This window comes from Stenella coeruleoalba (genome assembly GCF_951394435.1).
Source record: "Stenella coeruleoalba genome assembly, chromosome: 4".
NCBI lineage: Eukaryota > Metazoa > Chordata > Mammalia > Artiodactyla > Delphinidae > Stenella > Stenella coeruleoalba.
In genome coordinates, this window is record NC_137149.1 from 77473001 (window position 1) to 77497528 (window position 24528).

Here is a 24528-nt window from a genome sequence, read left to right on the forward strand (position 1 = left end):
TGGTGCTGAACTCTCTCACCTCTTGCTTGTCTGTAAACATTTCAATTTCTCCATCAAATCTGAATGAGATCCTTGCTGGGTAGAGTAATCTTGGTTGCAGTTTTTTCTCCTTCATCACTTTAAATATGTCCTGCCAGTCCCTTCTGGCTTGCAGAGTTTCTGCTGAAAGATCAGCTGTTAACCTTATGGGGATTCCCTTGTGTGTTATTTGTTGTTTTTCCCTTGCTGCTTTTAATATGTTTTCTTTGTATTTAATTTTTGACAGTTTGATTAATATGTGTCTTGGCGTATTTCTCCTTGGATTTATACTGTATGGGACTCTCTGTGCTTCCTGGACTTGATTAACTATTTCCTTTCCCATATTAGGGAAGTTTTCAACTATAATCTCTTCAAATATTTTCTCAGTCCCTTTCTTTTTCTCTTCTTCTTCTGGAACCCCTATAATTCGAATGTTGGTGCATTTAATGTTGTCCCAGATGTCTCTGAGACTGTCCTCAGTTCTTTTCATTCTTTTTTCTTTATTCTGCTCTGCAGTAGTTATTTCCACTATCTTATCTTCCAGGTCAATTATCCATTCTTCTGCCTCAGTTATTCTGCTATTGATCCCATCTAGAGTATTTTTAATTTCATTTATTGTGTTGTTCATCATTGTTTGTTTCATCTTTAATACTGCTAGGTCCTTGTTAAATGTTTCTTGCATTTTGTCTATTCTATTTCCAAGATTTTGGATCATCTTTACTATCATTATTCTGAATTCTTTTTCAGGTAGACTGCCTATTTCCTCTTCATTTGTTAGGTCTGGTGGGTTTTTATCTTGCTCCTTCGTCTGCTGTGTGTTTCTCTGTCTTCTCATTTTGCTTATCTTACTGTGTTTGGGGTCTCCTTTTTGCAGGCTGCAGGTTCGTAGTTCCCTTTGTTTTTGGTGTCTGTCCCCAGTGGTTAAGGTCGGTTCAGTGGGTTTTGCATGCTTCCTGGTGGAGGGGACTAGTGCCTATGTTCTGGTGGATGAGGCTGGATCTTGTCTTTCTGGTGGGCAGGTCCATGTCTGGTGGTGTGTTTTTGGGGTGTCTGTGGACTTATTATGATTTTAGGCAGCCTCTCTGCTAATGGGTGGGGTTGTGTTCCTGTCTTGCTAGTTGTTTGGCATAGGATGTCCAGCACTATAGCTTGCTGGTCGTTGAGTGAAGCTGGGTGCTGGTATTGAGATGGAGATCTCTGGGAGATTTTTGCCATTTGATATTATGTGGAGCTGGGAGGTCTCTTGTGCACCAGTGTCCTGAAGTTGGCTCTCCCACCTCAGAGGCACAACACTGATTCCTGGATGGAGCACCAAGAGCCTTTCATCCACACGGCTCAGAATAAAAGGGAGAAAAAGTAGAAAGAAAGAAGTAGTAGAAGTATTAAGAAAGAAAGAAAGAAAGAAAGAAAGAAAGAAAGAAAGAAAGAAAGAAAGAAAGAAAGAAAGAGAAAGAAAGAAAGAAAGGAGGAAGGAAGGAAGGAGGGAAGGATGAAAAAAGAAAGAAGATAAAGTAAAATAAAATTATTTAAATAAAAAATAATTATTAAAAAAAAAAAGGACGGATAGAACCCTAGGACAAATGGTGGAAGCAAAGCTATACAGACAAAATCTCACACAGAAGCATATGCATACACACTCACAAAAAGAGGAAAAGGGGAAAAAATCATAAATCTTGCTCTCAAAGTCCACATCCTTAATTTGGGATGATTCATTGTCTATTCATGTATTCCACAGATGCAGGGAACATCAAGTTGATTGTGGAGCTTTAATCCGCTGCTTCTGAGGCTGCTGGGAGAGATTTCCCTTTCTCTTCTTTGCTCTCACAGCTCCCAGGGGCTGAGCTTTGGATTTGGCCCCGCCTGTGCGTGTAGGTCGCCGGAGGGCGTCTGTTCTTAGCTCAGACAGGACGGGGTTAAAGGAGCCGCTGATTCGGAGGTTCTGGCTCACTCAGGCCGGGGGTGGGGGGAGCGGAGGGAGGGGCAGGCAGTGCGGGGCGGGCCTGCGGCGGCAGAGGCCGTCGTGACGTTGCACGAGCCTCAGGCGCGCCGTGCGTTCTCCTGGGGAAGTTGTCCCTGAATCCCGGCACCCTCTCAGTGGCGGGCTTCACAGGCTACCCGGAAGAGGGGTGTGGAGAGTGACCTGTGCTCGCACATAGGGTTCTCGGTGGCGACAGCAGCAGCCTTTAGCGTCTCCTGCCCATCTCTGGGGTCTGCGCTTTTAGCCCACGGCTCGCGCCCGTCTCTGGAGCTCTTTTAAGCAGTGCTCTGAATCCCCTCTCCTCACGCACCAGGAAACAAAGAGGGAAGAAAAAGTCTCTTGCCTCTTCGGCAGCTGCAGACTGTTTCCCGGACTCCCTCCCGGCTAGCTGTGGCGCACTAGCCCCCCTTCAGGCTGTGTTCACGCCGCCAACCCCAGTCCTCTCCTGGCGCTCCGACGGAAGCCTGAGCCTCAGCTCCGAGCCCCGCCCGCCCCGGAGGGTGAGCAGACAAGCCTTTCGGGCTGGTGAGTGCCAGTCGGCCCTGATCCTCTGTGCGGGAATCTAGCCGCTTTGCCCTCCGCACCCCTGTTGCTGTGCTCTCCTCCGCGGCCCCGAAGCTCCCACCTCCGCCACCCGCAGTCTCCGCTCGCGAAGGTGCTTCCTAGTGTGTGGATACCTTTCCTCCTTCACAGCTCCCTCCCACTGGTGCAGGTACTGTCCCTATCCTTTTGTCTCTGTTTATTCTTTTTTCTTTTGGCCTACCCAGGTACGTGGGGGGTTTCTTGCCTTTTGGGAGGTCTGAGGTCTTCTGCCAGCATTCAGTAGGTGTTCTGTCAAGAGTACATTTTAAAAGGATTGCTGGCCATGGCTTTATGTGATGTGTTGCCTGGAAAGATACGGGGGAGTATTACATATTGGCCTTCCAGGGTGAAAAAACTCAAATTGTTGTAAAAAATTAACTCATGCCCCACCATAAAAAACTAGTAATCAAATTATCTCTCACCACCTTGTACCACCTTTGTGTATGACAGAAGGGAAAGGTGAAACTATCTTTTTCTGAAATCACCTCTTTTGTTCTCATGAGCAAACATTTGTGAAGATAGGGTTGAAGTACAATTACAAAATTATCACAAAAGACCTGTCATTGTTTTTTTCTTTTTGCAACTAGCCTATTGTGCCAATGTGAAACAGTAGTAACATAATGCTCAAAGCTGATAAAAAGTTAGCTATGTCAATAGAAAACGTCTAGGTTTAAGAATCACAATTTTGGCAATTCTACCCTGGGAACATATTTTTTTTTTCCCCGTAATCAAAAAAAAAAATTGAAAATTCTTCTTATTCCTGATATTTATCATCTGAAAAATGGCATTCACTCAACTTCTAAATAATATCTGTAATATTTGACACCTGAAAGAAAACCTAGGTCTTAGAACAAATGCAAATAGAATAAAACTGAATCAAACCAGCAGCCCACAAAGAAACCAATCATGAAGTAGAGCTGCCTAGCTAAGCCCATCCTAGACTGGCTTAAGTGGATCAAATCTAGATAGCCAGGAACATTAAAATAACTACCTACAAGCCACTGAATTCTGGGGCAATTTGTTATGCAGCATTATTGTGGTTGCTCCTGGCTAACACAAATATTAAAGTCACTGAACTTGAGTTAAATTCTGTTTACTGTGAGAAATTTAATCAACCTTTTTATGACTCACTTTTGTAACCATAAAGTAGAGATATTTGCTCAGATTTTCTTGGTAAAATAAGGAGGATGATCACACCTAAGAATGTGAATGGGGGAAGAGATGTTGAAGTGAGAGGAATGGGAGTGTGAATGTATTGGGAAATACAGAAAAAATTATGGGTGGTATTGTATGTCTTAGTGGTGTCAAAGGATTGTTGAAATTTAGACATCAAAAAAAGTGAACTAGAAAGATGGATTCTGTAAACTATTCACCTTAAGCTATTGAGTGGCCCAGGAAAAAGAAATGAACCCCCCCTTCTTCCAAATAACCACTATTCTGACTTCGCACACTGTAGATAAATTCTTGAATTTCGTATAAAGGAGTTCTAAATTATGTACTCTTTTTCTTTGCCCTCTTTTACATAAAAGTAAATCTTTAAAAGTTTTAGTCAACGCATAGTTACTTCATGTAGTTGCTTATAGTTTACAAAATATTTTATTATACATTATATTTCACTTAAGTCTCACATAAAATTAGGATGTTCTGCCCACGTATGATGAAGAAATAATGTGTCCCATGTCATAGAACATAGCCATTAAGTGACAAAGCTCTGATTTAAATGCATAATTTCCCAGTTTGAAATTCTACTCTTACTAGCTCTGAGTGTCTCTCTATTTGTGGGGAAGGGAGCTTATTTTACAGAAACTTATATCCATGCCTCATATATAGTATCTTAAATATACTAAACCAATTCAAGTATGTCTAAATAAGGAAGTGAAGTCTTGTTTAGATGAACTGTCTCTTCAAGGTTTCCTGTTTTTTATTTTTCTTTTGATTCACAAATATCCTTGATCGGTTTCTGTATCATTATGCCACCGGAAACTCTAGAGAGAGCTGAAACATCTCACTGTATGTATCTATTCTGAAGTTAACAAGACTTGTCAGGGACAATAATTCTTGTTTTTCATTTAGGATTCAGGTCTCAACAACCTAGAGGATGCTGCCTTTACAAATTCATTTTAATCAACACTTACAGTGTCATTCCTTACTAGGTTAGTTGCTAGGGGTGTATTGAAATAATTCTATAAACTATAGGTAAAGTGCTCAGTGTTGCAAATTTATTTGAAAGGTAGATTTTTATTACTTCACTAGCATATTAAAATAATGGGTGGGTGGATTTTAAACAAATAATAAACCAGCTTTGTTAATGTGCATATTTTAGTTGAGTTTCCTTTACCTTTTAGCACCAGATTTATTTTATACATATTTATCGAGTTTTCTGTAGCCGATATTTATTTACTAAATTATGTAATCAACATAACTGTATCATTAATGTTACAATGGATCCATAGAGTACCATATTTCAGATCTATAATGATCTCTAATATACTACATACTGCCCTGACAAAATGTCCTTTTTCATTATCAGGGAGAAACTTTTTCTGCTTCCTGTTCTGATGTTTTCATCATGACATTTTATTGCCAATCCTCCTCATCTCAAAGGGGAAAGAAGAAAGGAAGAAACCATAGCAATAATTACCAACTGAGTAAGTCATTATCATTATAATAGAAATGAAATTGAAATGGTAAGAGCTTGGCATTATTCAAATTTTTACCCTGCTTGGTTAATGATCATATCATCTTTAAAATCCTCATAGGCTTCTTTTGAATTGTAGATGTCATAATACCTAAAGCAATTTAGGATATGGAATCACACCATAATCCACTGATCAAATCTTCTAGGCCAGGTCTCCAGGTGTATCACACTTCTGATCCTATGACCTCTCAAAAATGTCTTTCTGAAGAGTTAATAGAGAACAGATGTTACCTAAGGCAGCAGCTGTTACCATTAGACAAATGGGAAAAACTGGCAAACTGGGAGAAACTCTTTAAACAGACAATCCAATTCCTTAAAAAATCAATGAGAAGTTTCAAAAAGGTCAGAAAAAGGTGCACAAGCATGCGTTTTTCACATGTATATTCATTGAAAGTCCTTTCAGAAAACAATTCTCACTGAAACAAAAATTCTCATGTTCATTTGAAATAGTCTAGTCTTTATAATTATGAAAACAGATTTTTCTATACTGCAAAATGCAAAGTTCAGTTTTATTGAGTCTTCAAATTTGTATTTCTATTTTATTTCCTCATGGTTTAATGTGTCCCTTACCTAATGATGCAAAATTCAGCGAAAAAAAAATGCAATCCTGTTTTCTCAGTCTAGAACCTCATCTTTCGTCAATGGAAAGAAACATGTGAACATATAATGCAGTGACTACTACTAGAATTGATGGATAAATTAATCTCCCTAACAAGGAAGGTCTTACAAAGAAGGGATATTTGACCTGGGTCCTGAAAAATGAAGAAAACAATTTTATCACAGGGAACACTGAATAATACACAGAGCCTTGAAAGCACATCACATGTTAGAACCCAAGTAAAATGTCAGAACTGGACAGAAGAACAGAGGTTCTTAAATTGTAGTGTGCATCAGAACTGTTTGGAATTCTTGTTAAAAATGCAGATATCTGGGTCCTATCCTGGATATTCTAATCTAGTAAATCTGGTGTGGTATCTGGGAATCTTCATGTTACTAAGTGATTCTCGTTACTCTGATGAAGTCAGAGTGTAGAGTGCACCTTAAGACATGTTTCTTTCAATGAATTATTCTTGAAATGTGGTCCCCAGACCAGCATCACCACGATAATTAACTGAAAACTTGTTAGAAATGTCAATCCTCAGCCCTACTACAGACTGGCAGAAACTCTGGTGGTTGGGTCTAGATATGTTGTGTTGTTTATAAGCTCTTTGGTTGATTCTGATGCATGATCAAGTTTGGGAATCATTGCTTCAAATCATACAAATAGGTTAGGCCTCCACTGGCTAGAGAATCTCACCTATTGACCAGTTTTCAGAAGTAGGCCACGCTTAACATTCCACACTTAACAGTAACTTTATCTGTGAAAAGCTTTAGGTGATACCAAAGCAGAAATAAACCCCTTGCAGTTCAAACCATTCACTATTGCTGGCTTCCTTTTAGTGATCTTAACGAACAAATTCTATTAGTCAGATTTTCAGACTGCAGTGTAGTTTGTTGCAGTTGAACTTAACATGAAATCATTTGGCATAGATTAGTTGATGAGTGCTCTGTTGAAGTTATATAATCTCATTTTGAACATAAATAAGAAATCCTTTCACTGAGAATCAATGCAGTTGAGGTGACATTAAGATTCGTTTTTGAGATTATTCATATTCTACCAATGAGTGCATAGGCTCATCTACTTGTAAGGAATCATTATATTTGCTATGGTGTGTATAGGGTAAAATTTGTTCTTTGACCTTCCCTAACAATGCAGAATAGATGCTAGCCCTGTATAAAATGACATTTTTGGCAACATCAGACTGTAATCCTCTTCTGTATTATTTGTCAATAAATACAGTGCTTCATCTTGAACTTCAGATGCCAAAGTCAAGGTGTAGATGAGAAGTATTATTTCATGAATCTATCAGAAGGTTGTGGAAGAACAAATATGTCTAATTTTTGTCCTCTTCTACAATACGAATATAAGGATTCTTTTGTTTCTCAATGGACAGCATGACTGAAATCCTCAAATATGCATGGGAATAATATTTTTAGAAAGCTAGGCCTTAGTCTTTGTTCTTTTTCTCTTTCCCCCTATTTCTTCTCTCTAATTCTTCATGGCCACATCCTTTGTGAGGAAGGAAAAGGCCATGGTTAGCCTGTGCTTCTCAAAGAGCACTTCTGAGTTGTGTTTTGAAATAGCAAGCGGTCAGTTATCTTTAGAGCAGAAATAAAATATGTTATAGAACTATAGAAAACTCTATATTCGCCACATTTTCATTGTTCATTGATTGATTAGCAGCTATATTCCAGACATTGTATTCAGAAATAGGTGGCAGTAAAATAATAAATAAAGCAAGTTTCCTGTAATCTGTAGCTCACAATCTTCTGGAAGACACAGCCACCTACCAAAGTAGCTAAAAAGTAACTGGGCCTGAGAAGAGTGTAATTATTTAAATTATAGCTCTGATATATTAAATTTCACACTACTTATTTAACAAGAAGAAGTATCAGCATATGTATTATCATCTCTTTATGTTTTATAATATAAATATATTTATTGACTTTAATCAAAGGGAATAAGTGGTTTGCTTTGCCTTTGTATAGGTCTGGTATTACATTATTTCTCCCCAGAATAAACATAGAATCAAGTTAGAACATGACTTAGAAATTATAATTGAAACTGCAGGAATGAACTTTTGGAGGCAGGTTGACTTTCTTAGAGATAGAAGAGACTTTGGATCCAAGCAGATTTAGGTTAAAATCTGAGTTATGTCACTTCAGGCTGATATTTTAACCTTTCTGAAACTCTGTTGCTTCATCTGTGCATCTGTGAAGTGGTGATAATAAATACCACAATATATTGCTACAGAATAATTAAGTGAGAAGACGTTTGTAAAGACCCTGGCATTTGGTTGGTGCTCAATAAATTTTAGTTTTATTTGACATACATTCTCTTTAATGCCTTCCCCTTTCATATAGAGCCATGTGTCAGCCATTAACTGCTTGCCGCTCCATTTCACATCATATCTCTTTGAGTTCTAAAAAGTCCACCTTAAAACACAAAAATTATTACACAGGATACTGTTTCCCTATTATTCAAACAGTACATGGATATTAGTGTGCATCTACTGTATACCATGCATTCTCACTGGTCCCAAGGGGCAGTTGGAGTGGGTGGTGAGATGCAGGATTACAGGCTGGAGACTTAAAGTGATAGATGGTTTGGACTGACTGACATTTAAGACAAGAATGGCTAGGACACTTAAATGGAAGCACATGAGGGGAGTTAAGGAGTTATAAGTCAAGCAACATTTATCTTTTAGTGTTGGCATTAACTAGTTCTCTGAAGGTTTCTTGTTATATACAAAACTCCCTATATTTGCTGTTTCTATCTTCATCCTATTTTGACTTTTTCCATCATTACTAGTAAAAAATAAAATTCTGGGTTTGTTTTTTTTTTTTTTTAGACATGGGAGAAGTAGGGAGAGAAATTGAGAATCTGCTTCATATTTCAAATAGAGTCTGGAAAACAACCTACCAGATATGAGTGCTTGTAGTTAGTGTCTGTTTACCAAAACTGAGAACCAGAATGAAAAGATATCTTTCTACTGGTTTTGATGACAGTAGTAGTTCTTTCATACTTATTAAATTAGGAAACAGCTCATTGCATCATGCTGGACAGTGTTGTAGATTCTAGTGATGCAGAGGATGAGTAAGACACAGTCTTATTGTGAGGAGCTCAGGGTTTCTTGAGGGAGGACACCTGGTTCCCATTTCCAAAGAGCCTGTTCACAGTGAAGCCAAGTTGCCACTTAAATGACAATATCCTGTCTCTCAAAGGAAAGGGAGTAGAGATTCAATGAGAGGGTGGGATTAAGGAGGAATAAAATTTTTCTTTTTTTATCTATTATGTAAATCATAATAGGATTTTAGTAAATCATTTAATTTATTAGAAAGGAAGAATAGTAAGGCAGAAGCAGAACAATGTTTGTCCCTTCTTTCCTCTATATGTTGTACAGGTTTATAAAGACATGTGAGCCATGCAGTCTTTAAAAGACTCATATGATGTTTTGTGCATCATTGACATAAATGAAGACATTATATATCATATGAATGCTTTGTAAAATACCATGATTCATGCAACTGTTTTAGTATTTCTGATAAAAAAAAACACTAATACAACATACTATTTCCATATTTTCTCCAGTTTTAATTTACCAAAAATATGCTTCTGGGGCATTTCTGATGCAAAAAAAAAAAACCTCATGCAAAAATGAGTCATTTATTTACATTTGAACACTTTTTACATTAGTAGTTGGGGCTGCCAATTTTGAAAATAAATAAATGCTTCTTGGTAATTTAAAAATCTGAACTGTATTTCGGCAGTAATCATTCTGGTAAGTAGCATAGTTTGTATCTCCCTGTGACAGATGTCTACACCCAATGTACATGTTTTGAGACAAAAAAACATAACCACAAAGACTCACTTTTGGATTCACACTTAGGTTAAAATTATTTTATCTAAGAAAGTCTACACACACTTATAGAATGAGAAAACTCCAGGGATAAAGAAAAGAAGAAAAAATCCAGTAGGACTGTTCTTTAAGTAGCACAAAGCCTTTAAAAGATAATATCTTACTACTCTTTGAAACAAACCTCTCAGGTAAACTGCTATTATTTTTATCTCCATATAATAAGGAAAACTAGGTTTCACAGAGGTTAAATGCTAATTATTGACACACTCTAAGTAGATGGTAAAGCCAAAAATGAGTTTCTAAACTTAGAGCCTGATTCTGCTCTCCTTTCACTAGACAAAGGATTGCTTTGTTTTCTGCTCAGAATTTTATGTAGCTTTCAGATATTTGGATTTATTTGTTGTAATAATGTCAATATAAGTAGTGATGATCATACCAAAAAAAAGTAGGTGATTTTGTTTGTTTATTTAATCTTTAGCCTAGTAACTAGCATGGTATCCAAGACTCACTGTTCTAACCTATCTGTACTCTGATTCTCCAGACAAAATATGAATGGTGATAGCCATTGCCTCTTTAGAGATTGTGATTTGAAAGCATCCCTGGATAGTGTGCAGACAATAACTTGTTGGCTAACTCAACAACTGCTACTTTCTATTATCTGCCAGATACCCACTTTTCCAGTTTCACTCTTGATCTGCTTCTGGAGGATGGGATATAAGAGGTCTACTAGGGAATATCTGGGATAGAGAGCTCCAAGACCTATTGCAACCCTCTATTGTCCACCAGGCAGCGCGCATGGAAAAAAAATGTGATATTGTAGCTAGAGTAAATTGTAGGTAAAGGTTAAGCCAAAATGTAGCAAGAGTTCAGGTTCTTATAACAGCATTAAGTCATTGCTCTAATTATGTAAACTAACTAAATGGCTTTTATGTTTGAATCATTTTCATGAGGTATTCAGTTACTGCAACCTAGCACATGTTTTAAAATTCTTGGTTTTAAAGCATTTAGGTATAAATCCTCTATGTAAGTGGATCCATTAGGATAGCTTGTTTTATTCACACTGTCCTTGTATATGAGTCAAATTTCTTCCTTCATTTGTAAGATCCACCGACTTTAAAAGCCACACAATAATTTTCATTCGTAGATACCCCTACCTGCATATTTATTTTTTCTTAGTCAGCCCAATCCAGCTCTTTTACTAGATGACTTACTCTTTTTTATATTATTTTTTTCTAAACTTTTCCCATTGCCTTTCTTTAAAATACCTGTTATATTGCCAATAAATATTCCTACATTCTTTACTTTTAAAATGAATATTTACCCCATTTCTTTGTCTGAAATGAAAACTACCTTTCCCCAGATAAGGTAAGGTTTACTTTTATTCTCCTCACCTGCTATAGACTGAATGCTTGTGTCTCCTTGAAAATTTATATGTTGGAGCCCTGATCTCTAATGGGATGCTATTTGAAGGTGGGTGTTTTGGGGGCTAATTGGACTTAGATGAGGCCATGAGGGTGGAGCCCCCAAGACAGGATTAATGTCACTATAAGAATTGGAAGAAACTTTAGCCCTCTATGCCATGTGAGGACAGATCAAGAAGGAGGCCCTCTGTAAACCAGGAAGTAGGCTCTCCCCAGACACAGGGCCTGAGGACCCTCTAATCTCATGCTTTGCAACCTCCAGAACTGTAAGAAATAAATGTCTATTGTTTAAGCCACCCAGTCTATGGTAACTTGTTATAGAAGCCTGAGTTGTCTAAGATAAAACTACTAAGGTTTTATCATTCTTCCAAAATCTAAGAGACTGGGTAGCATTCTTCTAGTTTTCCACTACTCCATTTTCTTACATTACCTGCTAATTCTTTTTAAAAGCATGACTTTTTATTGAAACCCTCTCCAATACTCATCACTGCCAAGTACAAGTCCCCTGGGTTTTTCCTCACAACACAGACAGATAAAACACATGTAAACTCCATCCAATTTTGTGCAAACGATCTGTCTAATGTCCTCACCTTTTAGGACTTGGGCCTCTTTTTGTTTCAGATCCTTCCCCTCTACTCCACTGAAGCTCAGTGGCCATTCACTTGGTATTACATTGGTTACCATTCAGAATTGCTTCACCTTATATCAGAGATCACATTCCTTGAGATATAGAATTTGAGACAGAGATTAGTGATCAGGAATTTATTAGAGACTGCTCTTAGGATCAATTCCTCTGGAAGAGAAAGCAGTAGGAATGGGTCAAGGGACAAGTTGGTCTGAGTTGCTGTCTCAAGTAAATGCTTCAGTCAATCCATAGGAAGTGCTAAAGCTAGAAGGTCACCTAAAGTTGTCTGTTTAGAGGCAAGGGAGCTAAGTCTTTAAACCCTCATTGTGTCCATCAGTCATTTAATGCACTTGCCCTAAGAAGGGACCTGGCCTTAGGCCGGTCTACTACCATCAGCCCAAGGAGTCAGAGAAGAGGGAAGATAGCTGAGAGTGTATTACCAGCAGCGCTCACAGGAGCTAAGAAAATAGTCCTTCAGTCCTGGAGGGACATCAGAGAATTATATGATGTTATCAATTACATTCTCCCATTACACTATTCAGATAAATACACTTCATATAAGTCCTGCAAGTAGCAACTTCCAGGAAAAAAGGGGATAAATAAATGCTGCACAAGGATAAACATGAAAACATTATTATTATACATTTTTATTTACTTAGGGACTACTTCAGTAATAAAAAGTTGAATGTGAGTTTTCCACATCACAATACTTTAGGATATTATGATCCTTTTGCCCTAATATCAGTGACATAAACATTCGTATATCTTTTCTCCTGAAGTTTCTTTTTCAGGAGATGATTTTGTATAATTTAGTGAATAGAGTGATTTTTAAATGAAAAAAAAGTACAAAATAATAATTGCTCACTTGTGAAAAACTTCACAATGTACCAAGAATTATTCTTTCTTACATGTATTAGAATTCACTTAATTCTATTATCATTCCCATCTTACAACTGAGGAGAATAAAGCTCAGAAAAAGGGTTAAGTTATTTGCCCAAAGTCACACAACTATGAATTTGACCTCAACAGTCTGACCCCAGTGGCTACACTATTAAACACCAAATTATGTTGACTTTCTAATTCCTTTCTTGTAATCCCAAGAATGGCAAAGCAATTTGTCTAAATATCCTGATGGGTGACTATTTCTAGAAACCGAATGTAAAGTTATATACATTTCCCCTTAGAGTTCTGTCTTTTACAGAGTGTGCCACAGAAAGATTGAAGGGAGTATAACAAATTTGCTCTCACAGTTTATTTATTTTTTAAATCCTGGCTTTAAGATACATTACTTTCAATTCATATAGAAAAATGAAAATGAGTAAAAACAATGTCCAGCATATTCACCCTTGAAAGACTATTACAGTTTGAATAGACAAAGAAAGGAACAGAATAAAAAGATTTCTTTCTTCTTTTTATTTACTTTCTTTTTAAGTAATTACTAGCTGAATCTTATCCCTCTGGAGGAAAAATACAGTTATTGTAAAATGGCAATGAAAATGAAATCTGTCAGCTGTTGCAAACCAACTTTGTTTGCTGCACACTCAAACCTTGATGCTATACGATTCTCCAAAAAATTGTAAAAGTTCTTTCTTGTTAATTTTCTTCTAGTTTTTTTTTTGCGGTACGTGGGCCTCTCACTGCTGTGGCCTCTCCCATTGCGGAGCACAGGCTCCGGACGTGCAGGCCCAGTGGCCATGGCTCACCGGCCTAGCCACTCCGCAGCATGTGGGATCTTCCCGGACCGGGGCATGAACCCGTGTCCCCTGCATCGGCAGGCGGACTTTCAACCACTGCACCACCAGGGAAGCCCTCTTCTAGTTTTTAGAATTAAGTTTTTAAAAAAAACTCATGAACAAGGGTGTGTTAAATAGGGACAAATACAAAAAAAAACAGAGGGTGTTCAGGGAAAATAGAATATAATGAAATTGTATGCAGTGACCCAGTAATGTTATGAGAACTCAAGACTTTTATGAATTTTTTTCTGGGTCCAATATACGGTATTTCATTTTCTGTGAAGTTCTACTATTAGTGTAAAATCATCTGTACCCTTATAAATAAAAATATCTTTCAAAAATCCAGTTAAAAAACCGGGCAGAAGACCTAAATAGACGTTTCTCCAAAGAAGATATACAGATGGCCAACAGGCACATGAAAAGATGCCCAGCATTGCTAATTATTAGAGAAATGCAAATCAAGACTACAATAAGGTATTACCTCACTCCAGTCAGAATGGCCATCATTAAAAAGTCTATAAATAAATGCTGGAGAGGGTGTGGAGAAAAGAGAACCCTCCTACACTATTGGTGGGAATGTAGATTGGTGCAGCCACTCAGGAGAATAGTATGGAGGTTCCTTAAAAAACTATAAATAGAGCTACCATATGATCCAGCAATCCCAATTCTGGGCATATATCCAGAGAAAACCATAATTCGAAAAGATACATGCACCCCAATGTTCATAGCAGCACTGTTTACAATAGCCAAGACATGGAAGCAACCTAAGTGACCATTGGCAGATGAATGTGTAGATGAATGGCTACACACAATGGAATGTTACTCAGCCATAAAAAAGAGTGAAATAATGCCATTTGCAGCAACCTGAATGGACCTAGAGATGATCATACTAAGTGAAGTAAGTCAGACAAAGACAAATATCATATGATATCACTTATATGTGAAATCTAAAAAAAAAAAAAGATACAAATGAACTTATTTACAAAACAGGCATAGACTCACAGACATAGAAAACAAACATGGTTACGAAAGGGACAGTGGTGGGGGGGGGAGTGTGTGTGGAGATAAATTAAGAGTTTGAGATTAACATATACATACTAATAGATATAAAATAGGTAAATAACAAGGGCCCACTGTGTGGCACAGGGAACTATACTCAGTGTCTTATAATAACATACAGTGGAAAAGAATCTTAAAAAGAATATATATATATGTATATCTATATATATCTATAAAACTGAATCACTTTGCTGTATACTTGAAACTAACACAACATTGTAGTTTAACAATACTTCAATAAAAAATACCACATATGTAGTGTTATACCAAAAGGTATATATCTTGTCTATTGCAGATCAAGATTCTTTAGCTCAAAAGGACTATCTCATAAGTTCTACTTTTTGCATTCCAAGGGATTTCTGACACTTTTAAACTTCCTTATCTCTAAAACTCAGGAAAGTTAGAACATGCAAGATGAAAAGAAAATTAACATCATTCTTTTTTCATGTTTTTGGTCACACCATGCAACATGCAGGATCTTAGTTCCCCAACCACAGAACCTGTACCCCCTGCAGTGGGGACGTGGAGTCTTAATTACTGGACCTCCAGAGAAGTCCCTTAAAATCATTCTTAAACCATGATCTAAAGATAACTACTGTTAACATTTGTATTTATCCTTCTGTTATTCTTCTATACTTATTTGATACAGTCTAAAAATATTAGACAGACTACCTAATTTGGGTGGCCCAGTGCAAAATGAAAATTCAGGGATCCTTCTTCAAAAATTATTAACAGTTTCAAGATGGCAATAGCAGAGTATTAAACCAAGTGCAAGGCCCTTCTAAGCATGGGAACCTGTGTAACTGCACAGGTCTCATGCCCAGGAAGTTGGCCCTGGTTTGTTTAATGAGTGAGGGAAAGTGGAATAACAGGAGCTGTTGGAGAAGTCACACACAGATACCTGAAATCTATTGAGGCAAACTCAGATATACAAAATACTGCATACACTTTCCATTTCTTCATATCCAGAACAGGATGGAGAATGAAATTCACTTGGAATTAAGAATCCATACTTACATTATTATTGAGAGAAAATGAGGCTGAAACTAATAAGAAACTAATAGCTACCCCAGAAACACATGTGGCAAAGAATATATTAGTAAAATAAATGAAATGTTACTTAAATGAAGAGCCAAATAGTAGGTCAGAGGCAATCACTACAGGATATATCAGGAAATGTTTACTCTACTTTACTAAAATTAGTTCTTAAAAAAGAATGGAAGCATAGAAGTATCTAGCCAAATTGGTCACTGAATGCTTACTAACACTTGCCTAAAATATACACTTTACTATTTATCATTTTATACTTGCAATTGTCTCATTAATGCAGGAGTACTGATAAATTTTGGACTCCTTTTGCAAACTGGAAAAAAATGGGCTGGTTGGAGATTACTGGTAATGCAGCTTTGATTCTGTCCTTGAGAGACTAGGGATTTATATCTCCTAAGATTGCTGTCACCCACTTTGTAAGTAATCAGCAAACTTTGAACCATAAATATTGCAATATATTTGCAAGTTGTAGAAACAAAATTATAGGCATATTTATTCCTTGCATATTTCTGACAACAGTATAAATCACCACTAGAGATTACTTAGTGAATTTTGGTGGCTAATTCATAGTCAACTTCTGATTATTTGCAATAATGGAAAGAGCAATGATGTGAAGATTTCAGAGGAGTGGTTGATATAAACAATGACTTCTAGCAGTTTTTGCATAAAGATTTATTTGGTTAAATTTATTATTAATAACATGGTATAATATTATTAATATTGCCATTTATAGTATTGGTGTTATATTGGTGAATGTTAGTGTAACTGACATGGTCTAATACTATTATTAATATTTAATATTAACTATTACACAGTTTATGTAAAATTTTAGCCTACTATTAGAGAACAGGGTTAATAGCCACAATATACTTCAGCACTCATATTACCCTATGTTAAACTCAATCTTTATTTATTGTACTTGTCTGAGTTTCTCTCTAGACTGTGAGCTCATTAAGCCATGGGACTTGTTACTTACCTCTTCTCCATGAATACCGGTACGTTGATTTGAGCATGGTTAGGTCTCAATAAGTATTTGTTGAATGAACAAATGGAGAGATCAGTGAACAAATGGAGGGATCAGTGAATTTGTGTCGTGAAAGGACATTATCAGGGTGAGTCAGAATTGCCTGAGTAAGACTTCTGAAAGAGACAGAATATGAATGGAGACTTGGTCTTGGCTTAAACTGTGAGCAGGGTAGCCACAGACAAAGGCTAGGATGGAGAATCATATTTCACACAAAGAGAGCTGGCTGAACCAAAAGCGAAGGTAAGAAGGGTGAGGCTTATGCAAGAGATGCAAGCAAATGGTTCTAGTATTTATTTATTAAATTTTTTTCTTTCTCCTATTATTTTATTAACACAAAAGTAAAGAGTAGAATCAAATATGTTCCTCATTTTAGGGCATACTGTATTTATTTGTTCTTCCCTTCATCTCAGCCTGTACTCCATTTCCTCCACCTTAATAGGTACCCACCCTAATAGGTTTAACATATGCTTAGGCAGTTACGTTTTTTTTAATGTGGTGTTTTTATATGTTTTAAATTTACATATTTTTTTCAATAAATCTCATTCTTTTCTGTACTCTTCTGACACCACAGCATCATACAAAATGCATTCATGTTGCAGCATAGACCTCTAATTTGTTGCTTCTAATTGATGGATGCCTTGGAGGTCATTTACAAATCTCGAACTCTAGTCAGCCACACTTGGAGACCCAAGCAAGAGGGTCTCCGTGCTTTATAACATCCCACTCTGGTCCTCCTCTGGCTGTGCCCTCACTTCAGGTGCAAGGAGTCTGGGGGACTTAAGAGGACATCCTCATTAAGAGCATTTCCAGGTGCTCTCTGCTCAGCCCCCACTTACTTCTAGACAATATTTCAGGTACCAAGGGCCCCAGAGCTTTCTGCCCAATGTCCTCAAGCCACTTGTCTTCCAGGGCTGCACTGGCTTTGTCCTCCAAAATCAAACTGCTTCTCGTGCACACAGCTCTAGACTGGATGGGCGGCCAATGGGCAATTATATGCAGGGATTGTGAGTGGAGTTTGTATGTACAAGCTGGAGTGCCCATATTCCTACAGGTGAAATCACTTGCAGTGTTACAGAGCAGGATGGAAGTGTAGGAGGAGGAGAATGTGAGGGTGACATAGAACAGAGCATAGAAGGTAAGAGTGTGCTGAGGTACTTGTCTCATTGAAGAAAGAGATTTGTATGAAAAATACAAATGTGCATGAGTTTAATAAGTTTGTGTAATCACCAAAAAATTCAACTCCTGTGTGTATATATATATATTTAAAAATCTGAGCAGAATTACCAGCTAATATATATGAAGACATTCATCTTGACATTATTTGTGATATCACTGAGTTGAAGATATCCTACTATCTATCATTAGAGTCAAATTAGGTCAGGATTAGATTGTTTATTCTTGTTAACTGATCATCTATTTATCTATCTATCAGTATATCATCTATCTTACATACAGTCTACAAATAATGTAACTTTTGTTTGTTTTAAAATCTTTTAACTATTGCCTTTGACATATGTGTTCATAATGATATAGTTCTAAATACCTTGTTATTTATGACGTCTGCTTTAATCTCGCTGTTTTTCAAAATTAATATACTTGATTTTTAGAGCAGTTTTAGAATTATAGAAAAAATAAACAGAAGTACAGAGAATTCCCATATGATCTCTCTCTCTGCCTTCAGTTTACCTCATTATTACTATCATGCATTGGGGTGGTGTATTTGTTATAATTGAAGAACTGATATTGAGACATTATTATTAACTGAAGTCATAGTTTACATTAGGGTTTACTCTTTGCATTGTACAGTTCTATATGGATTTAGCCAAATGCATAATATCATATGTCCACTATTACAGAATCATACAGAATAGTTTCACTGGCCTAAAAATCCTCTCTGCTGCACCTATTGCTTCCTACTGTCTTCCTGCCCCCCAGCTCTTGGCAACCACTGATCCTTGTACTGTCTTCCTTGTTTTATCTTTTCTACAGCATCATATAGTTAAAATTATACAGTATGTAGCCCTTTCAGCGTGTCTTCATTCACGCAGAAATATGCATTTAAGTTTCCTCCGTGTCTTTTTGTGGCTTGATAGCTAATTTCCTTTTATCACTGAATAATATTCCATTTTAAGGATGCAAAACAATTTTTAATCCATCCATCTATTGAGGGACATCTTGACTACTTCTAAGTTTTGGTAGTTATGAATAAAGCTACTATAAACATTCATGTGCAGGTCTCTGTGTGGACCTATGTTTTCAACTTATTTGGCTAAATACCTAGGACTACAATTGCTGGACTGTATAGTAAGATTATATTTAACTTTGTAAGAAACCAGCAAACTGTCTTCTAAGGTGGCTGTACAATTCCATATTCCCACTAGCAATGAATGAGACCTTCCACATCCTTATCAGCATTTTGTGTTGTCAGTGTTTTCGATTTTAGCCATTCTTTTAGGTATGTATTAGTATCTCATGGTTGTTTTAACTTGCAGTTCCCCAATGACATGATGTTCAGCGTCTTTCCATATGCTGATTTGCCATCAGACCTTCTCTTGTGAGATGTCTGTTCTGATCTTTTGCTTATTTTTCAATTGTGTTGTTACTGTTGAATTTTGAGAGTTCTTTGCATATTTTTAAATCAAGTCCTTTTCAGATATGTCATTTGCACATATTTTCTTCCAGTCTGTGGCTTGTCTTTTTATTTTCTTAACAGTGTCTTTCACAGAGTAGTTTTTTATGTTTATAAAGTCCAACTATCTTTTTTCTTGTATGGATTGTGCTTTTTGTGTTGTGTCTGGTTGCATCACCAGAGTCAAGGTAATTTAGATTTCTTTTCTTGTCTCATCTTCCAGAAGATTTAGAGTTTTGTGTTTTACATTTAGGTATATGATTTTAGTTTTGTGGGCTTTTTGGTTGTTAATTTCTAAATATGAGAACATTTTAATCTTTCTTTCTACCATTGATTTCTAATTTCAGTGAGTTATGGTAAAAGAACATAGTCTATTTGATGCTTCAGCATGCATTATTTATTCTTAAAAATTAATTTTTATTTTGTATTTATTGGTTTTGCAATGTCCCCCCCACACAACATATATATATACACACACACATATATATATATATATATACACACACACGTATAAGCACATATATCAATACTATAATGGTTTATATTTATACTATCACATATACTATTATATATAGTAATACATATGTTTGTGTACAAATTGTATTATAATATCATATTACTGTGTGCTTATTAATTAAATCATTGAAATCTTCTATACATATATTTATCTCTCTCTGCTTGGATAGAATAGCTTCTGAAAATGGTGCTGTAAATATAAACAAGGGGAAAAGGACATGAGATTTAGGCAGTGGAGGTGGGTGGAGGGGAGCACACTCAGAGCCAGCCCTCTCTGTGAAACTACAATCTTGCTTGAAAGTAAGAGGAGTCAGACAATTCTAAATTTAAAAAACCAGACCTGCTCCTTACAAGCTCAGGACTGGTGCAACGTTATAAATTGAGACCTACATACTGTAGTTCCAAATATTTAAAGATTATAATTGAAGATAATAAACATTTAAATCAATGTATTTGATGCATTACTTTTTCAAACTACTTCTTAGAAAACTTAAAGGCCATATATTTTAAAACTATATTTATGTTTTTATTTATTTATTAATTTGGCTGTGCTGGGTCTTAGTTGCGGCACGTAGGATCTCTTAGTTGCAGCATGCAGGAATCTTTAGCTGCGGCGTGTGCGATCTAGTTCCCTGACCAGGGATCGAACCTGGGCCCCCTGCATTAGGAGCGTGGAGTCTTGGCCCCTGGACAACCAGGGAAGTCCCTATAGGCCATATTTAATTGTCTGATTAAAGAAGATTTTTAAGTGACAGTCTAGAGTATTTTTAATAAAATGTTTCTTTCCTATAGCTTTATATATTTGTAGATTTATCTCTTCATTAGTGGATATTACCTTACTTTAATCTGTATTATACTAATGCTATTGTATCCTTTTTTGTGAAAAACTAAAGGTTTCTAAGACTGTTGTTTTAAATACAGGCCACTGTTATTTGTACACTCACTGAAAAGCTACAAATGCTTTCACGTATCCTCCTGAGCCCTATACTTCATATACATTGCTCTCGAGCTGGAGTGAATAGACATTTAATGTTAGTGTTGAATGACAATAATGATTCTGGCTGTGACAAATTAGCTTAATCAAATATATCAATATACGAGACAGCTGGATTTTTGTTGTTAGGGGATCTGATGCAGACATGCAAACTTTTCTTTGCTGTCAACAGTTATATTAACAATTCAAATTAACGGGAATGTCTCCCTTTTGACATTTTTTTTCTAGGTCACATAATCGCCATAATCAGACCAAATACTGATAATGACAGTGCTTGGCCTTTGCATTAGCCTTTTAGCTAAAAACCCTTAGGAGATATCGATTAATTAATCCTTTTCCATCTTTCTTATTTGATAGCATTAGCCATACCAAAAAGTGGCCTTGGTAGAAAGCATAGATATAAGGTATCTGAATATAAAACAAATTGAGAAATACTTTTCTCTCTGTTCAGAATGTACCTTCCCACCTTTCTCATGATTGCACTGCAGAGTGTATGGTTATGCAAAAAAAGGCGAGAACTCAATGCCACCAAAACTCAATTAGATGTGAGAACATTCAGGAGGCAATTAGTTATGATAGTTGAGATACTGCTGGCTAGGATCAGTCCTGGAACATTTTAAATCAGGCCCATCTGTTTACCACTCCTGTGGTTTTCTGAGAAGTCTCATCAACCAGAGTATACTCCAGGCAAGTGAGTACTTCAGGCAAGTGCACGCTGCTTAGGACTTTGACTGCAAATTCCTGTGTAATTTTCTTATCTGAAGACGGGGCTGAACCAATTGAGGACTATTAGGACTTCTTTCGTCCCTCAGAATTATGTCCTTTGCTAGAGCCAAAGTAAAGTAGCCTCTCTGAATCATGCCTCCATATCCTCTATTTCTTTCTTGGTTGGTTGGTTGGTTTGATATGTTTTGTTTTGTTTGTTTGTTCTAAACGTATCTCAAGTATAGAGGTTATTATCACTCAAGCGTAGAAATCCTCGATTCATCTTTTTATAATTGCTTATGTGGAGATCTGGTAGAAAAAACACTTTATTGAAGGTAAATGAACAGTGGGAAAGAAACTCCAAAAACATGAAAAGGAAACCTAATGTGAAAAATAAGTTTTAATATATTTGTCTATTTCTGGCACAAAACTGTTTCTTTAATAGTCCCAAAATATTGATTATCATAATAAAAACTCAAAAAACTCACAGTAGTGACATAATAACAAAGAGAAAGACCAAAATCCAATCAAATGTCAGAAGCTGAAAAGCTAAGAGGAAATTAGCTAATATTATAAGCTAGGTAAATTGAATTTAATAATCTTTTATATCTAGCACATGGTATATCATTATTTTGCATCTCAAAAGGAAAAAGATTATAATACAATTGGAAAAATGATAATCTATATACCATCTATGGCTGAAGTGAAATATTACAATATGTACAATATAGAAAATTTGAAGAAATATTGATTTCTATATATTAGATACTACTTAGTAAGACTGGAAGAGTGTAATGCCTAAAGTGCATATTTAGCTAATTTTTATCCACCTAGGCAGAGACTTCAAATTGCAGATGATGATTAGACATTTTGTATTATAACAACCAATATAAATGGATGAAGATTCCCTATTAAAAGGCAAAGCTTCTTAGATTATAACAAAAACTAAAATAAATTTTAAGCAGAGCCAAATAATATAAGCTGTACATTTAATTATTATTAATGAACTAGCACATTATTATTAATAAGCTAGGACATATTTGGATACAAGAATTAAAAACCTGAATGTAAAATTAAGAATAGTTAATGCATTTGGATTCCAGAAGACCAAGAAAAAGATAGAAAAGTGATGTTAGGGAAGGTAGAACATTTGAATGTCAAAACTAGCTGTATGTAACCCTCTACTTTACTGGCCACAATATCACACATGGAACATTTTCCCTTATTTCTGTATCTCAATTTATTTTTTCATAGATGAGATAACAGCTCATTGTACCTATTTTGTGGGTAAATTTTATCTCATGTGTACAGTCGGCTATTTCAGAGAATTTGGGAAAGTAAGCAGATTCTAATAAACTGGACTGTGGACAAGACAGCTAATATCACCATCTTTTGTATATGAGAGTGATATACAAAACAAAATCACACAAAGTTTAAAAGAAAAAGCAGAGAACAGTATACTAAACAAATATACCCATGATATGCAGTAGTCAAAAAAAAAATCATGGCCAAGAGAATTTAAGAAAAAATATTAGTATCAAGATTGTCATTTGTAAAATTCAGTACTCAATTTCTAGCAGTACTAACACATACAAAGATGACTGTGATGAATCACATAGTAAAGTCATATATATTTGTAACCCTTACCCTGAATTGAGGCTTGGGGATTGGGGCTTTGTGAGGACCTAGCCAGTAGGGTATCAAGCCCTTCAACTTCAGCTGGAGCAATGTTATATTATCCAATGTAGTTTGAATAGTGTGTGCTTTCAACTATGACCATTTTTTTTAAAAATAAATTTATTTTATTTATTTATTTTTGGCTGTGTTGGGTCTTCTTTGCTGTGCTCAGGCTTCCTCTAGTTGTGGTGAGTGGGGGCTCCTCTTCCTTGCTGTGCGCAGGCTTCTCATTGTGGTGGCCTCTCTTACTGCGGAGCACGGGCTCTAAGCACGCAGGCTTCAGTAGTTGTGGCAGGCAGGCTCAGTAGTTGTGGCTCATGGCTCTAGCACTCAGGTTCGGTAGTTGTGGTGCACGGGCTTCATTGCTCCGTGGCATGTGGGATCTTCCCAGACCAGGGCTCGAACCCATGTGCCCTGCATTGGCAGGCAGATTCTTAACCACTGCGCCACCAGGGAAGCCCTCAACTGTGACTATTAATAGCATTGGTTGGTGAAAACCACTTTGATTATAGATACATAGTTTCAAAACTCTGCTCATAGAAATTCATTTTAGGAACTCAAGTCACCAACAACATGGTTTCTACAAGAAAGCTTATTGTGGTCTAATGGAGCTCAGAGGGAAAAAGGAGACTAAAGAGGACTATGATTTTGAGTAAAATTTGGAAAGGAGAATGCTTTTTATAAGTGGGCCCTTAGACTGAGAGTTATTTTTTTAGTTCAAACTTTATCTTTTATATTTGTTCTCTAAAGAAGGAAAGGGCAAAAAGAATTCTGATTTTCCTTTTACTTTGACCAAAAGCTAACCAGCAGCTTTCAAGCTTTTTGCTTGTCTCCTATGTCATTTATTTGAATCCCTAGGATTTATTTCTCTGCATTGCAAGTACATTCGCCCCGATTCCTTGCATTCCATCATTGTCAAGTGGGTACATTTTTTTCTTTGTAGTCAAAACAAAAAAATCTTATAAATATTTGTCGATTCTAATGACTAATTTTTAACTCAACCAACTTCAAAAAATACACAATTTTTCAGAGATTAGTCGAAACCCTCTGCATTTGTAATATGGAACTTCAAACATAAACAGAATATTTCATTTGGTTTCACAATTCTCCATTACAGTCATGCTGTGTACAAGGCACTGTATGATATGCAAAGTGATTTTAGTTCTAAAGAGCAGCCTAGAAGTCATTTTTCCTGGAGGATGTGTATATTAACATAAGACTAAAACATCTTATGTTGGTGACTATGAATTAACACTTTATTGTGCTATCTGGACTTTGACCTCCTTTCACTGATTGAAGCCCTATGAATACAATTGATAGCAAATTCAAGGCTGGAACTGAGATGCGGAAAAGTGT

The 24528-nt window shown here is 36.4% G+C and overlaps 1 protein-coding gene across 1 annotated transcript in view; it reads left to right on the forward strand.

Annotated features, from left to right (window-relative positions):
• LOC307185648 (uncharacterized protein) overlaps positions 1-24528 on the forward strand; it is a 149186-nt gene that overhangs the window by 73484 nt on the left and 51174 nt on the right. The window contains exon 3 of the mRNA XM_079919989.1: positions 5109-5226. Within this exon, the coding sequence (XP_079776115.1) occupies positions 5109-5226 (118 nt within the window). The remainder of the gene's footprint in view (positions 1-5108; positions 5227-24528) is intronic.